Source organism: Ciona intestinalis, chromosome 10 (assembly GCF_000224145.3).
Source record: "Ciona intestinalis chromosome 10, KH, whole genome shotgun sequence".
Classification (NCBI taxonomy): Eukaryota; Metazoa; Chordata; class Ascidiacea; order Phlebobranchia; family Cionidae; genus Ciona; species Ciona intestinalis.
The window spans coordinates 2409073-2425510 of NC_020175.2; the positions used below are offsets into that span (position 1 = coordinate 2409073).

The 16438-nt window shown below is 38.9% G+C and overlaps 3 protein-coding genes across 3 annotated transcripts; 2 read left to right on the forward strand and 1 right to left on the reverse strand.

Annotated features, from left to right (window-relative positions):
• Positions 1–97: 97 nt before the first annotated feature.
• On the forward strand, positions 98–7476 carry LOC100177428 (uncharacterized serine-rich protein C215.13; the record flags this gene model as incomplete). Its single annotated transcript, XM_002124163.4, is given in 5 exon segments — positions 98–241; positions 671–859; positions 1257–1374; positions 1514–1614; positions 1758–7476. Coding segments are annotated over 5 exon segments (549 nt in total). The 3' UTR covers positions 1775–7476.
• Positions 7477–8418: 942 nt separating this feature from the next.
• Positions 8419–12178, forward strand: LOC100175102 (coiled-coil domain-containing protein 93-like). The gene is given in 4 exon segments (XM_009861658.3): positions 8419–9760; positions 9762–10152; positions 10564–10770; positions 11456–12178. Coding segments are annotated over 4 exon segments (1947 nt in total). The 5' UTR covers positions 8419–8570; the 3' UTR covers positions 11615–12178.
• Positions 12073–16346, reverse strand: LOC100185289. Its single transcript, XM_018813754.2, has 8 exons — positions 16212–16346; positions 15435–15786; positions 14893–15073; positions 14122–14222; positions 13315–13486; positions 12844–12933; positions 12312–12405; positions 12073–12260 (listed from the first exon to the last, which is right to left on the reverse strand). The coding sequence occupies exons 1-8, from the start codon at positions 16329–16331 to the stop codon at positions 12204–12206; spliced, it is 1167 nt and encodes a 388-aa protein (XP_018669299.2). The 5' UTR covers positions 16332–16346; the 3' UTR covers positions 12073–12203.
• Positions 16347–16438: the final 92 nt, after the last annotated feature.

A 16438-nucleotide genomic window follows, 5' to 3' on the forward strand; every position in this document is an offset into this window, starting at 1 on the left:
GCTGGGCAATCTGTATTATAGGCGGCACAAATTGAAAGGCCTATAAATCTAGTAGTGGACACTGTGTTTAATTAAACTATTATGTATTTTCCCATAGGAGTTGGTGAGCTTGACACAATGAAACAGATCTTCCTCCAGCAAGGAAAAGAGAAATTCCTCTCCGCATCAACTGGAGGACCAGTGACATGGAAGCAGCCTACACCACCACCATCACAAATTGATCAAAGCTGGCCAGCTCCAGGTAAGAATTTTCTGTAAAAATGGCGTATAAAATGCTTAAAGTTATAGGCTAACTCTGCCTCTGGCCTGTATCTTGAGATCCTTGGTTACGCTCAAAAGAGCCTGACAGATGTAGAATAGAATGTATAACGTTTATTTTGTTTAATAACTATCGAAATCTTTGTAAATTAGTTTGAAGTAACCTTTTTGTTCTGGGTAATACATTGTACATATACTACATTCATTTAGTTATAAACCATTTGATTTCAAATAGCCATAGCAACACCATACTGCTGGTACATGAATATCTACTACAGAACCACTTTGACACAGTAGATTGAGTAGAATATAATTTCAAAATAAGTTTGTTGGTAAAAAAAAGGAAATAAAATATTTGTTCATAATTTTTTGAACGTTTTCCACAATGAACCAACTCCACAATTTTACCCAGCGTCCTTGTCCACGATTCCTGCCCGGGAATCCCCCACAGAATTTTCACCCTGGAGCCCCTTCTCACCCACTACAGACGCCTCGTCCTTGTGGAGCGGCTCCAACGCCCCGAGTGTCACTAGCAACCGAACCTCATCAATAAGCTCAGACCCATGGAGCTCAAACAACTCAATGTTTTCCAGCACCACAAGTAGGTAGTCTGAAGCCTGAGAGAGTCTTATATCTGTCGAGTACCATTAAAATGGATTGTTCGTGCAGAAGGCTTGTTTCCTGCAATCACTTCTGCCTGAAAACCCTTCACAGTGTTTTAAAGCCCGTGTAGCAGTAAAACATTGGGTATAAATCTTTCGTTATAAACGTTCTGTATACGCGTCACACTCGCGTCGAAAAACGTGCATGAAACTACCATTCGCTTGTAAATCTCTCGGTGCTGTTTTAACAATTTAATGGGAACTGTATTTTATAACAATGCATCTTACAACGCCAGCTTTAAAGAACAATATAATGGTGTTTATTTACCCGTGCGTTTTAGACTGCGTACTTAACAGTTAAAATACGAATTAAGCAATATGATTCGATATCAACAGGTACAGTGACAGGTTCCTCGTTTAACCGTGCTCCATCCAGACCTGTGTCGCATGCCCGATCCAGTTACGGCGAGAATTCGCCAACAGAAGGTTCGTTCGGTTCAAAGAACTCCTCCAAGTAAGCTGTTGTTCAATTGCTTTCATACAGCTACGCAAAAATCGATAGGAAAAGATTTGTTAAGAGGAAGCTATGGCGCCCTCGACCTCAATTCAAAACAATAGGGAACGATTAACGATTGAAACGCTTTCTTTTTTAGCTCGACATCGCCGCGGGTGATCACTCCCCCAACGGGCTTCGACCCCATTATGAACTCTACATCGTTGGCGGGAATCGAATCGACGCTCAAGAATATATTTCGTAAGTAAATATTATTTTATAGCATCTGTTAGGCATGTAGGATAAATTGTTAACGCTAGATAAGTGTAACTGCGTCAGTATGACGATGTAATTAACACTAAACGGGTAGGAAATGACTCAATACGGCTACCTCGCTGTTGCAGTTAATTCGACCGACTAAAGCCGCCAAGCAACAAAGATGGCGCCTCATTTCCCACAGTTCATCAGACGCGAAGTGACGTCAAAGCTGGTATCTCTCGTTTTCGTTCATGCCTTTTTCCTTTTTATGTGCTGTAGGCCAAACTGTGTTGCAGTGTTTTCTCGTTTAGTTTCTCATCCAAAGTAGCACTCTGATACCGACTTGTGGCGGGCAGACTGGCATTTAACGCCGAAGCTCGCCTGCGTGCCGCTTTTACTGGCACCAAACAGTCTTAAACTTTAATAACTCAAGTTCGCCAATTCAAGTTTTTCTTTAATCTCATTATACACCACAGTTCCGTTCAATTTTTGATGTATAACCACCGTGCACTGCTTAACGTCTAGGTTGCATGTAACCCCTGTTTTTCGAGGGTCTTCATTTTTTCTAAACCAGAGCGACCATGTCTTACTTTTTGCACATCTCCCAAGCGCGTGTGCCAGCCTACAAGGATGCACGCAGTGACTTGTCGAAAAATTCCGCTGCCGCGTTACCTAAACAAAAGCCGGTTCTCCGGTGTCAAAAATTACACACGGTCCATCCGTCGCGTACAAACGTAACCAGAACGCGTCGTTCCTTTTGTTTAAAAACATTCCAGAACCTTTTCTAACGCGTCGCTCTTCCAGCTGTGAGAACCTTACACGTTTAACATAAAGTGCAAAAAAGTTTCGCTCGCCCCTTTTTCGAGCCACCGATAGATCAAGCCATTTGTATAACCGGTTCCTCGTGTTTTCCCTAGCCTACCTGCGCAAAGAGCAATTGTTTCCCCGTGTGCTATATATCCGCGTGTCGTTTCCACCGTGTTCCTTGCCACGTATATCTCGCTTCTTCCCGCCCGTGCATTTGCTGCGTGTTGCAAGTCTATATCGCTGATATGCAACAACCTTTGAGAAAGTATTTCCCTCCCGCCAGCCCCTTTAGGCTTACGGAGCAGGGTATAGTCGTAAAAGTTCGTGTTACATTAACCCCTTCGCCTTTCTCACCACGGGATTATTATTATAACACTCGCACACACACACCATGGATTCGTCAACAAACAGGGTACTTCTTTTTGTATTTGTAACTTCACCTCTAGGTATTCGTATCCCGACAGCGGGCATCTGCCGTTTATTCAGTTAACATTTGTGGTGGCTAAAACATGAAGTATTATCAGTAGAGTAGCGACCTTTATCCATAATGACCAATCTCCAGTGGTGCTAGCTCTGTCTTGTTAACGGAATGTACTTTGTATGATTTTTGATTCCCCGCTTTTTCTCCATTTACCTGTGACGTCGTATAGTTATATACATCTATAGTCAGCAGTCGAGGGCTTTTGTTAGGAGATAGAATTCAGGCATTTTACCATAACAATCACTTTTTACAACGCTTAACTACATCACAAGTATACAACCGTGCAATCCGAATCACGCCATTGAGAATTGCTGTAGTAACTCGTGCGTTCGCCACGCGTTGCCCTTATGATCAAACACACATGGAACTTCTGACAAAAAAAATAAAAACAAAAAAAAAATCCGTCAACGTTAGTGCTGAATTACTGCCAACGACTTCGCTCGCGCACCGGCTCCCAAACTCCGCGTTCCTAAAACGCCTTACGGTTCCTAAAATTGATAGAATGTTCTAACTCGCTATGCAAGTTAAAAATCAATTGCAATTGCCGCATGTTTCGCGTGTGACTCAGAAACGCAACGGCTCGGCCGTCGGCGGAGCATAACCGATTACACCGCTTCACGCTTACCTGTCGAAATAGTTTTCGGACTTCGCTTGCACAACCCACGTGCGTAATTCTTGTTCCTATTTCAGCCTCGAAACGAGAGATTATTTGTGTACCGGCAATAAAATAATACGGCGCGCAAACGTTAAAAATAACAACACCAATTGCGCTCCGCATAACTCCCGAACCTTTCCGTCCCTTAGGTGTTTGATAATTCCAATTGAACTGGCTTAGCCCATTTTATACATTTGTTTAAGGTGTTATATAATCTTGAAAACCGTAGATAAACCCGCATATATACCAAGCAATGGCCTGAGCCGACCCCTGCGAACCGCCTCGACCTTTAGAGCAACGAAGCGCCGATCAATAATTCATTTTCCCTAGATAGGTTCAATTAAGGAAGCAACGCAGAGCGACGGTGCGCCTGATTTAGGCTTAATATTGTGCAATAACCGCTCCGCGCAGTCGCACTGTCCCCTATAACAGTACCTTCGTGTCTCGGAGCCGTCGGGCCGACAGTCGCCGTTTTCAAAGGCTGCGGTCCCGACCCAAAACATTGTGTTAAATGTGCCTTAAAATCTCAAAAAAAATCCCAAAAAAATGCATTAAGTGAATACTCAACTGTGAACCCGCGTATATTTTTTTCGAATCCCCCGTGCTGTTAATCTGTCGCGTTACTGTTGCTGTCTGACAACTAATCCTAAACTTTCTATATCTCATACACTATTCTGTGCAGCCGTGTTTGGGTAGCAAGCATCTCTATTAAAACAACGTGTGCCTTTATCTGTCGCCCATTGTAAGCATTCGATTTGTGTTCCCAGGCCGCCACACAACCACATACACACATACAGTATCGCTCGCGCTACGGTACACCAGTCTGACCCCGCCCCTATTTTGTATAACGATGTAGATCTCGAAAAAAAGGCTCATCCGGCCGTTTCCGGCGACAGGCCACAGCAGGTTCCACACCCGGTGCATTGTAGCGAGCCGTGAGATCACTGTCCCCTATTTTGTACGCTTGATGTCCACGATTTTTCGCCCTTACCTACTACTATACAAATCTGCGATTAGTTGGCGTCATCTCGCATTTCGCCGAGATTGAAACCGTTCGCTCCCGCAAAATGTCGATATATGCTAGCCGTTCGCGTGACAATCGCAAGTTTCTTTTAAAAGATCAAATCCCCATTCATATTCCTATGTTTAAGGCCTTTATCAAATGCTTCACCCAGGAGGTAGACTTCCTGACCCAAAATGTCCAGTTTGCACCAAGTTTCTATAGACCCCCCCCAACCCGACACTCATAAAATAAAAAAGGGTAGACACCCCTAGCGTTAAATTCACATTTTTACGAAGTATTGTCATTTATTCCGCCGCGCGAGCTCTGAAGCCATCGGTTTGCGACTGTCGTATCCCCTGAAATAATTTCCAGTGTCTTCATCCTGTTAACGAGATTATCTATACCATATTATCTGTTTTATCCCCAAACGAACGTACATTTCAAACAGCTGAGCCAAATTGCCTTCTAGTTTATTGCGTTCTTGTCTAGCAATCGTCGTTCTTTCTGATATTGCATCATCTTTGCCATTTCGAATCACTGTTAAATTTAAGGTGTTGAATTTCGTGCGCAATGCGTGCACACCCACCCCCCCCCCTGAACCGCTGCTGTCTCAAAAATATGCGCGGGACGTTTCATTATCCCGGAGTCGGGGATCCACGTTCGCCCCCAGCCACCCGCGCGATAGGCGCCTTCCTGTTCGTGTTTACCGTCTTAGTTACGTACTGTATTGCCGCGCCGCTACCGCACCAAAAAGATAACACAAAAAGTTAAAAACGCCGGAAAAGCGGCGCGGCGCGTTGTGCAATCGCATCGTATCTTTTTTCGCCCGTGCGCTTTGTCGAAAAGGAACAATCAGTGATTTTATCCCGCGGTCCTACCCACCCGCAACCTGTGCTTCCGATTGTGAAAAGCGGGCCATTTCCCCGAACTCGCTCCCCGAGTGCCAAACAGTCTATGCACATTTATGTCGTGTGCGTTCACACCTGTGCATTAACAGTATATATATTGACCCGCATAACTGAAACCGAACAAGGACAAACCCGCCTCCCACCACAAATTAAAACTTTCAACACAAAACACGAAAAAAAATTACACCCCGATTTCTGTAGCCTCAAATTCCAAACAGTTTTCTGTCCCGGAACACCAGCACTTCGACCTCCGCACATTCTGTCCTTTCCCCACAACACAGAAGCTACTGCCACGGCCCAGACCCGTACAGCAGCGACCCTATGTTACACACCTATTCAAAGGTATCTTCATTCAACCCTGTGCACCCATCACTCATATAGCGATAATTGCTTAGTTCTTCAAGAAGCGTCGACCTTTTGTCATTCAGGTGTCTGAAACGTTGTATTTTAACGCCCTTGCAGCAACGACCCCACTGTTGCCGCACCCCTAAACCGCTCTTTCCCGCAGTGTTGTTGTTCAATGTGTACAAGGCTGTATTTTTTTATACTGTTGGACGTAGTACCCAGCGACCAAAAGTGAACTGCAAGCACCGTCACCATTCGCATGTTTTTACCCGTGTATGTCCCATCTACATATCCGAAGCTCAACCGTATATACGCGAATTGCAGCGCCAGCCCTTTTTTACCTACCTTATAAACGACAGCCTTCGGACATTCATTCTTCAAGCGCAGAAGTGATCACAGCAGATACTCGGACCACCGTGCAGTGAGCGCTCACTTTCGCTGTTAGTCGGTAGCGCAAAAGTAACTTTACAACTTCTATAGTCTTGCCGTGAAACACGCGCATACACACGCGTTAATTCGATAGCGTGTGGACGTTTACACACCCGACCCCCCAAGCGTCACCATAGTCCCATTTACCCGACCCGTGGCCCGTACTTAGCTTAGTTCTCCCGAGGCAGTATTTTATTCTTTTCCTGCTTTTAGCACTGTTGAATACGCTCGTGTTACTTTCGTTGTGTCCGTTACTAACGCCCGATTTTTACTAGCGTGCTTCGTATGTTTCCCGACATGATGTATGTCACTCGTGCATTCGTCCGCTGATCTATATAAGCTGGCCCAGCGTATTTAGTTTCCACGTTTCCAATGCAAATTGTCGTTTTCCATCTCTCGCTGTACATACCATTCGAAAAAAAAACAAACAAAAAAATAATCGACTGTCTTTAGTTGTACACCAGTGTTGGTAATAATGTTTTGTTTTTACCGCTATGCATCCTACGGCGGCCGTAAACGTCAAGACATAACCATCCGAAGCCGCCACACCTTGACCATGCAGTCAGTCGCGACGTGAATCCAAACCAAACTCGATATTCCACTTATCTTACGCTACCACCACAAACGGTCCAAACTTCACACGTCTGGTAATTTCGTCTTCAATTTTAACTCCCTAAAAAAAAGATTTCGACTTACCTTTAAAAAAACTCGCGTATTTTAAATTTAAAAAACGATCAAAATCCGATATTTTAAAATAATGATACGATTAATCCCTAAGACAATATTCACCCATTTTTATCGGTTCCATAAAAAAAACACTCGATTGCGCAATCTCCGTCTTATGCACCAACACCCATAGTTTCAGTGCCGCAAACAGCATTCTACACCCTGTCGTACGACCGGTGTCCATTTTTCGCTCGTGCCCTATAAAGACCCCATGCAGTTCCCATTTCAATAATAATAGTAGAAACATTTTCCTTTAGCATTGAATAGTTAACAGTATATATCGTATTTTGTTTGTACTTCAGTAAACATTGTGTTCCGATGTTATCTTCATTTTCCGGTAATCGCCTCGAAAGCCGTTTTGGATTAATTTGTACATTCAACCCAAATTGCAATCACCTGTGTTTTTTGTGCTTCAAACCGAATGACGTGGCTGTAATGTACAGTGTGTATTTTCTCGCATGTAGCGGTTGTGTTTAGTAGTTTGCCCCAAATAAAATTGTACAGTTCAAAATGTGTCCATTCCTTGTTCGATGTACTTTTCAGACCAATGTACAAATCGCAACTTCGTCTGCCGCGAAAAAGAAAAAAAATGTGGCAGACAAGATATGCTAAACCATAACAAAAACTTGCTGTATAAATGATTTATTGGAAAATATTGTATAAATGATTCATTGGAAAATATTTATCCTGAAGGTTCCGCTTACGAGTTACCATATCTGTAACTTTTGTAAGCGATTATTGTTTTGTAATGTATGGTCGATAATTTAAACAATTGTAAGGACTAACAAGAGAAAATACGGTAAAGTGTTTTGCACACAATGGACTAATAGGGGTAAGCGTGCAAACCACACTGCGCCGGGCAGAATTCGAAATTTTATAAATCAACGAAATCGTAATAAAGGAGAAACGCCGTATATTTACATTAGCACACAAGAGAGAGTGTATGTATAGGCTATGGCAAAGAGATTAAAACCAAACCAAAAGAGATTGGTTTTAATCTCTTTGGGCTATGGTATATGTCAATGTGTAGGGTACTACCTTTTAAATATTCTTTTACGGGTACTCATTTGATAAAAAAATAAAAATGTTGCAGTATTATTCAGCAGTATTCCCACGGTCCAACAAAGTGCCCGGTTTACTTTTGTTTTTTTACGAGCTTACACTACCGCAGTAGTAAACGCGTTAATTAAACTTGGACAATTTACAATACGTGCTCATCCATTGTAGTTGGGCTCTCTTGTTTGACTTGTCTCTTAAACTTATTTGCACCCTATAGAATAGTTACGCAATACGAGTGTTTTATAATTTTTATTTAATCACGGCCGTGATTTAATCATTATGCATAGGTTAAATGTAAACGTTGTCCTCCTACAGTTGTAACACTTATTCGGGCGCCATTATGCAGCATTTGGCACAACCGGGCAACCGGGCGCTGTTTGATGTCATATCTGTACGTGCAGAAGGTAGGTGAAAATGTCACTGAACTACTGATATAAAGTATAAACAAACCCCTTCAAAAACAAGCATTTTTTAATAACACAGATATTTTAGTTACCGTTCAGTTACATGCTGATTGCTGTGTAAAATATATGTAAAACGTTCGATATGGCCACAACATCAAGCGTTTTCAGAAAAGCGAGAACGAGCTCAAAAGTTGGAGCCAACTTTGATCAGGATGGCAACGAGAGAGAAGTGGAGACAAAGGAAGACGAAGAACAAGAAGTCAAGTTGAATGAAATCGTTGATCTTCTTGTCGCAGCGGGTTATTTTCGTGCGAGAATTAAGGGACTGTCTTCATTTGATAAAGTGGTCGGTGGAATGACGTGGTCTATTTCAAATTGCAGTTTTGATGTAGACGTAGATTTGCTATTCCAGGAGAACTCAACAATTGGGCAGAAAATTTCCCTGACTGAAAAAATTGTTAGTGTTTTACCAAAGATGAACTGCCCGTATCAGATTGAGCCACATCAGATTCAAGGACAGGATTTTAAAAGTATTTTCCCGGTGATCCAATGGCTTGTGAAGAAAGTTATTGAGACAAGAGAAGAATCAGGCGATCATATTCGATCTTATAGTATCTCACAGTTTCAGAAGCATTACAAGACACCAGAAGATCTTGTGCTTGAAGAGAAAAAGGATCAAATGCTAGATGCAGTTCGAACACTGAGGAATGTGTATCGGCCTGTTAGGAAATACAAAATAAAAGATAAAAGTGCACTAGTTACAGAAGAAGCAATAACATCTGCTACATTACTGGAATATGGGCAGAGAAGGTTAACAAATTTTAGCCGAAGTTCAAATCGGAGAAAGAAATCGAAAGAAGATGGAGAAGAGGAAGAAGAAGATTTGAATCAAGTCCTCCATTCTGCTTTTACTAAAGTTAAGTCCGGTGAGGGGAAGAGCGAAGAATTACAAGAGGATGAAGAAGAGATGATCCAAATTGCGCAAGAGAAGACTCTTCAAGATCTCATGGGAGATATGTCCGCAATGAGTGGAAAGGAAATTGAGGGAAAACTTGCAACCAGAATTATTGGGTCCATTGTTGAGATGCAGTCTAGTGAAATACACGAGGTTTCGAATATGTTTAAGCAAAAAAATAAAGAAATGAGAAAAACTTTGGCTGTCAAAACTGTCACACCGAGGGATTTACATAAAACCAAGATGGAGGCACTTGAATCCCAACTTAAAGTGAAGCAAGACGAAATGAAGTTGGTCAAAAGAGAATTTCAAGAAATAAAACAGAAAGAAGAAGAGGTGCAAAAGAAACTGGATGCTGCAGTTAGATACTAAAGCAATTATTGATGAAAAAATAGAGGAGGTAAAACATTTGGAAAAGAATGCAGATGAAGCTACTGTAGAAATGCTTAGGAGTCTGGTGATGATGAATGAGCAACTGAAAAGGCAAGAGGCGATGTTTAAAGCGCATTGTAAAGAGGAGGCCATGAATATGAAAGAAGAAATTAAACATTTGCAAGCCAGGTCCGAAGAAGTAGCATCAGTGGATGATGAAAATGAATCTGTCGTTATGATGCAGTTAAAAGGGGACCAGAATAAACTGGCCAAGATGAGATTGCTTCTGGCTTCCAAAAACCGGTTGGCTGCCACACTAGCAAGGAAGATTGATGAGGTTCCGACAAGGGCCGAACTGACTCAGTATCAGAAAAGATTTGTGGAGCTTTATGATCAAGTAAGTTTAGGAATTAAATATTTTTACTGTATTTATATATTATTTTTGCTGTATCTGTGATTTTTATTTCAACCAATGGTATGCAAGATCTCAAAACATATTTGGTTTACCTAAATCAAATTGTTTTACAGTAAATATAATAGGTGCTTGAATATTGTCCTTTACAGTTTTTTTAAATTATAATATATAGGCAAGTGAGATAATTAAAGACTAAATTCACAAATTGTCATTTTCTCTTTGTTTTTTATTTACAATATTTATCATACATTGATATCTAGAAAAGATTGTAGGATTTCTATGATTATATAAAATTTCATTTGAAATTTTGTATTGTTTTGTATTTAGAACTCTGCATTTAGTATCAACCTCCATTTTCCCAACAACCTTCATTTTTAAGTTTTATTCTTCTAGATATCCCTGACTCACAAAGAGACAAAGCAATTCTATACAATGTACAACACACTGGAAGACTCGCGGAGGTATCTGGAGAAAGAAGTTGACTTGTTGGACTCGATTTACGACAATTTCTCAGCAGCCAAACAGTCACCAGACAACATGCAGCAATATTTAAAGCAGTTTGAAAAAATCGTTGAAGGAGTAAAAGGGAATAAAATAAAGGTAAAAAATTGTGTATAAGGCAGTTATGTTGCTTAAATATATAAAAAAACACTTCTTTTAAAGTTGTGATGATCATGAATTTAACCAATTTACCCTTGCGCACCAAGGCCACCGCTTTAACCCATATCATGTGGGAAGGTACCCCACACTTTCTGGTAATGGTAAAGTTTGAAGCTTGATACTTCCATTGCTGAGTCGCATGTGTCTCAGCAAAATTCGCACCTCCATAAATAAATAGTGCTAAAAATCGATCAATTTATCTAAATTAAAAATGTTTTTAATATAAATTGGTTTTGCCACCCCTCCAACAACTTTGGCCATGCCTGACTCCAGCACCCATGTAGGTAAACAATAAGGGTTTTTTAACTCTCAACCCATCTCTGGTTCTCAAAACTGTTGGGCATGTTTATTGCGGTACTGGTGTGTAGTATTCATGCTATCATATATCACGAAATATTTGATATCTATGTATCTTATCACGTGACCGCATCATAATTCATAACCACGTTATTAACTCGATAAGCTCAACTAACAATATACCAAAACTAACTAAGAGTCTAAGTCTAGTTTTTAAATGTCAACTAGATAGTGGAACAACACTATATGGTGTAAACCAACATTATGCTTTTTTAAACTCTAAAGTCTCAACTCTGGTTCAAAAACATAACACCAGCAACCCTTACAGGTCGAGAAGAAACGGCAAGAAGAAAAAATGAAACGAAACGTGCTCCACGATCGGTACACGGAGCTGGTGGAGAAACATCGGGAATATGTGAAGACAATCCAAAGCTTTCAAGAAGAATGTCGGAAGAATGAGATTTTAAGGAGCAAATTAAACTCATAAAATGCAGTAGGGTGGGGGAAGATGGGACACCTTTACATTCTATCTTACTATCACATTATTTGTAGTAAATAAAAAACATTCAAAAAATTGAAAAAACGTATTCCTACGACTTCCATAGACCCTTGTTAAAAGTTTGTAAAATCTGATAAGGGTATTAATATGTGTTAAAGGTGTCCCATCTTACCCCACAGTATAATTTTTATATTTTTTAGACTGATTTTCATCTGATTTGTTTTATGTGCAATATTTATCATGCTGTTCTAGTTTAAATACCTTAGAAGGGAATTCTCGATTTTGAAGTATTTTATGTTAAAATCATATCAATAATATGCTTATTGACTGTTCTCAGCATACTATTTTTGGCATAGGTGCAAAATGACTACTGTCAATTCCAAAAATATTAAAAGTAAAAACCCTATTAAAGTTTCTTATTTTCTAATACTGATAAATTTGATAAAATTCATTGGCCCATGTATTGCTGTAACTCGCATAATTCATTACACTTTTAATGCATTAATGAATTTAAACAAAGTGATATTATCAAAAAATAAAAAAGTCATATACTAAAAATGGGGTACAGCATGGAGACTTAATCTATCATTATGGGACCAGTTAAAAGTTGTGCAGTCTTCGGTTTTTTTCCTTCCTGTAAAAATATTTTTTAGCGACAGCAATTAGAAAAAAGCTAGCCAAATACCTTCTTAGTTTTTACAAGATGAAGCCCCATACGTGTGTAGCCGCTGAATACTTTCTCTGCACATTCATCACTGTGTATTTCAATCTCAGAAGCCCTATACATACAAAAGACTTATCCAGTGCTTAATGAAACATCAGTCTAATAACTCAATAAATATTTTAGTTCTAATTCTAAAGGCATGTTGGTGTCACGGAAATCTGGTTCCCATAAGCTACTGTGAATGCAAAACACGAAACATTTTTATTAAAAATCTGGTTAAGAACGAAGATAACTTGAATACCTATATACATGTTTTTGGATTTTTTTATTTAATGTGGAAATGCAGGTTTTGATGCTCATTTCTGGCTGTGGTTTCTGATCATACGTCTAAATCTTAAAAATTATAAAATATCTAATGGGCACCAGATTTCTGCGACACCAATTTAATTGCAAATAAATTAACCTGCGATGTTAAAGATATCCAAATGGTAAGTTTAAAATGGCAAATGCATCGCAAAAGTGATTACATAATGATACCACAATATTAACATACTTGTACTTTTGTCCACATGTTGGGCACCGGGCAAGGAGAGTGTTTTCATATTCTGAACAGTTTAATCTTTTCTGATAGGGTTTGGGTTTTCTAAAATAGCAAAAGTCAGTGATTTTATACAATTAAATTACACATTCGGATATACCTAAATGGGCCTCATTTTCTACCATATAAAATATATATATGTGTTCTATATATTCTTACTCTTGAAGACGCTTTACAATTGTGTATGACAGAGAAATTTATCACTCAAAGTTTTTGTTTTTAGCCAGCAAAAGTAATTAGAAATTATTGCCCAACTGATATAACTGCTATCAATTTGTGTTATAAATGACAGTGCTGCTATAATGTGGCCGGCTGTAAAACCCCTTAACAAAAGCAATCATCCTAAAAGCTACATCGGTATTTGGTAAGCAGAAACATACTAAAACATTCCATTTTTTACAAATTGCATTTTCAAACATAACATACTGGCTATATTTGATCCAATTCTCTTGTTCTTGTTTACTTAAACTCGAGTTGTCTGAACAATCAACAACTGTGTTGCTTGTGGGGGTTGTATGTGCAAGTACTTGGATGTCATTCGTGTCAACACTCCCACAAAGTGCGGCATGGTTCTCTATCTCAGAACCAGAAAACATGGCTGAAAAATATTGTTTTGTGGGTGCCGTAGCACAGTTGGCTAGCACGCCTGCCTGGAACCCAGAGGTAATGGATTTAAGGATCGTCATTGCTACCATTGTGGGCGTATGTGTCCTTGGGCAAAACACTTAACGGCAATTGCTCCAACCCAGTGGTCACTAATGGGTTATCCAAATTATCAGCCATACATAAAAAATAAAAAAAATCCACAAAAAATACTCATGACTGTCGAAATACAAAAGGAAATATTGTTTACACTTTTTTTTACATTCAGATAGAAACATTGCTAGTATAACATAAAAAATGACCTATTTTTTAAGGTTTTGAATAATGTAAAATGTGCTTGAGAAAAATGTAGCCAACACCCAATGCAAACAAGGTATAGCTATAGTTAAACACACAATAAGCAACACAATCAGTGGCGCAGCCAGAAAAAAAAGGGGGAGGGGGTTTTAATAAAAAAAATTACAAAATTTTTTTTAAAAAACAATTTTTTTGGGGTGGTTTAAAAAGGGGGGTCACAACCCCTGAACCCCCCCCTGGCTGCGCCACTGAACACAATATCAACTTTGCATTTGGTTTTTTTTTTCATTTGTTTTTTTTTTATCGTTTTTTAATATAGAAACATATACTTACATAGACAGATGGGGCATTGTACATTGTGTATATTAGATGAGGTTTGTCCTACACGTTTCACCTTAGCAGGAGATTCGTAACTTCCACTGTGGGATGTAGACCTGTTTTAAAAAAGTAGAATGATATGATGTATGTGTGCATGAATGAAATTTCTTGAATGAAAAACTTTAACCTTGCGTGGCTGGGAAACGACAGTCGTTAAACAAGGGGGCTGTGTTTCATACACCTCGTGCCAGCTTACGAGTTACCAAGTATGTTACTTTGTGGGTGATTATTTTATTTATTTGTTATGTGTGGCTGTTAATTTGGACAACCCATTAGTGACCACTGGGTTGGAGCAATTGCCGCTAAGTAGGGTGTTATGGTACATTTAGCTATTTACAGAACAGCAGAGGTCAGTGCCATGTACATTGTACGTGTACGCATCATTTTTTTAAGTGATTTTTGACAGTGGCGAATCTAAGCATACACCACTTTGTCCCATGACTGGCAGTTAGAACACTAAGATCGCAACCAAAGAATTTTGTTTGCGAAGATTTTGTCACTACTGTTGCTTGTATCCTGAAGAACACCCAAAAAAACATGTGATAACTCCTATGCAAGCATGAGGTTTAAGAAAAACCACCTCTATTGTTATAGCTCTGCCTGCCACGAGAGGATATTAAGTGCTATTTATTAACTTTAATATAAAATAAGGCATAAGCTAAAGGTAAAGCATGATTAAGGGAAAAAACACTTTGATCAGTAACTATAAGGAATATAAAAACATACGCTTCAGATGATTTTCTTTTATTTCTATTGTGGTCACGATTTTCCTGCATATTGTTTCCTTCATTCTTTTGTTCATTTTGCAACAAGAAAGAGAGATACTTTGCACCAACATCAGTAAAATATTTCCGCCCATCTTTATTTAGCGTGATCCCATTTCCAAATTCAAAATTTTGCCGCAGTTCTGTAAAATTTCAAATATTTCAATGTCATGTACTGTATAAGGCTTGTGCAAATAATTGGTAAACTTCCTGTCTAAATTACAAGTGATTGTTTTGTTTTTGGTATATTAGTACATTCTTGTTGACACTTAACATTAAGAACCCTAGTTTGCAAAGGTGTGATTTGTAATGTACTCGTTGGTAAAAACAAACACCAAATTTTATCCATCACAGACACTAGTCCATTCTACCTGATCGGTCCTGTATGGAGACATGCCAGGATAGTTGAAATTTAGACCAGAGTTAGCCTATAAATTACCCCAACACTAGTCTAATATAATGGGGAAATGCTTTCATTACTAGTTTTGCTATGATTTTCCTTACCTTTTACAGTTAATTCTTCCACATTAAACTGATTTGCATCCAGGTCAGTGAAAAAGCTTTTTATTGCCTTCTTTAACTTTTTGATCTGTTTCTGTGTGTAAGTTGTACTTGCTTCTTTAGAGGTTGCACTTGTAGTAGGCTGGTTATTTTTTATATCACTTTTTTCGCCCCTATGAACATGAGTTTCGTTTATTTTGGACGTTTGATTAGAGTCTTTATTGTGAGGTGAACTTAGAGAAATTTGTTCTAGTTTTTGTTGTTTCAGATTCTGGTAAGACTTTTGGTTGGCTTTTACTTGCACATGAGTGTTTTCAGAGATGTTCTGTTTTTCTTTTATGAGCTGCATCCTTTTCTGTGAAAAAATTTACTTAAAACAAGGTCAAAAATGTTCTCAATTTCTGATCATCCATAAAAACCCCCCCCCCCCCAAAAGATGAGCTAAAACATGCTACGGATGTAGTAATAATAATATAATATTAACTTTTATTTCTCTTTTCGATTACAGTAGTAATGATTTAGAAATAGTTTAAAGAAAAAGACAGGATATAGCGACAAAACAACAGTTGCTAAAACAAGCTAACAGTTAAAACATGTTTACATTTAAATGGAAGAAAATGAGCTTTTTCCCTACACCTAGCAGACAGACAAGCCATTTATGTTTAATTATTATTAAGTTAAACTTCTAATAGATACAAAAGAATATGTGGACATTACATCGATATACAGCAAAATGTGCTGCATTTTAAAAGCTAACAACTTGGCAAAACTGCAACAAACCAGTCTTGCTGGTGACATCTTAGTAAACTCTTTTGTTCTCTTCTCTTTATGAACATCATTGCATGCAGTTGTATTTGACATAACCTTAACAAAATTGAATATAATTGTATCATATTTCATTATTTAGTTAAACACGTTTTTTAAACTGGGGTAAATTTATCCCTTGGGGTAAATTCCTAGAATTTAGAGGGTAAATAAACTACTAATAGAATTCCACATCAGTTCAA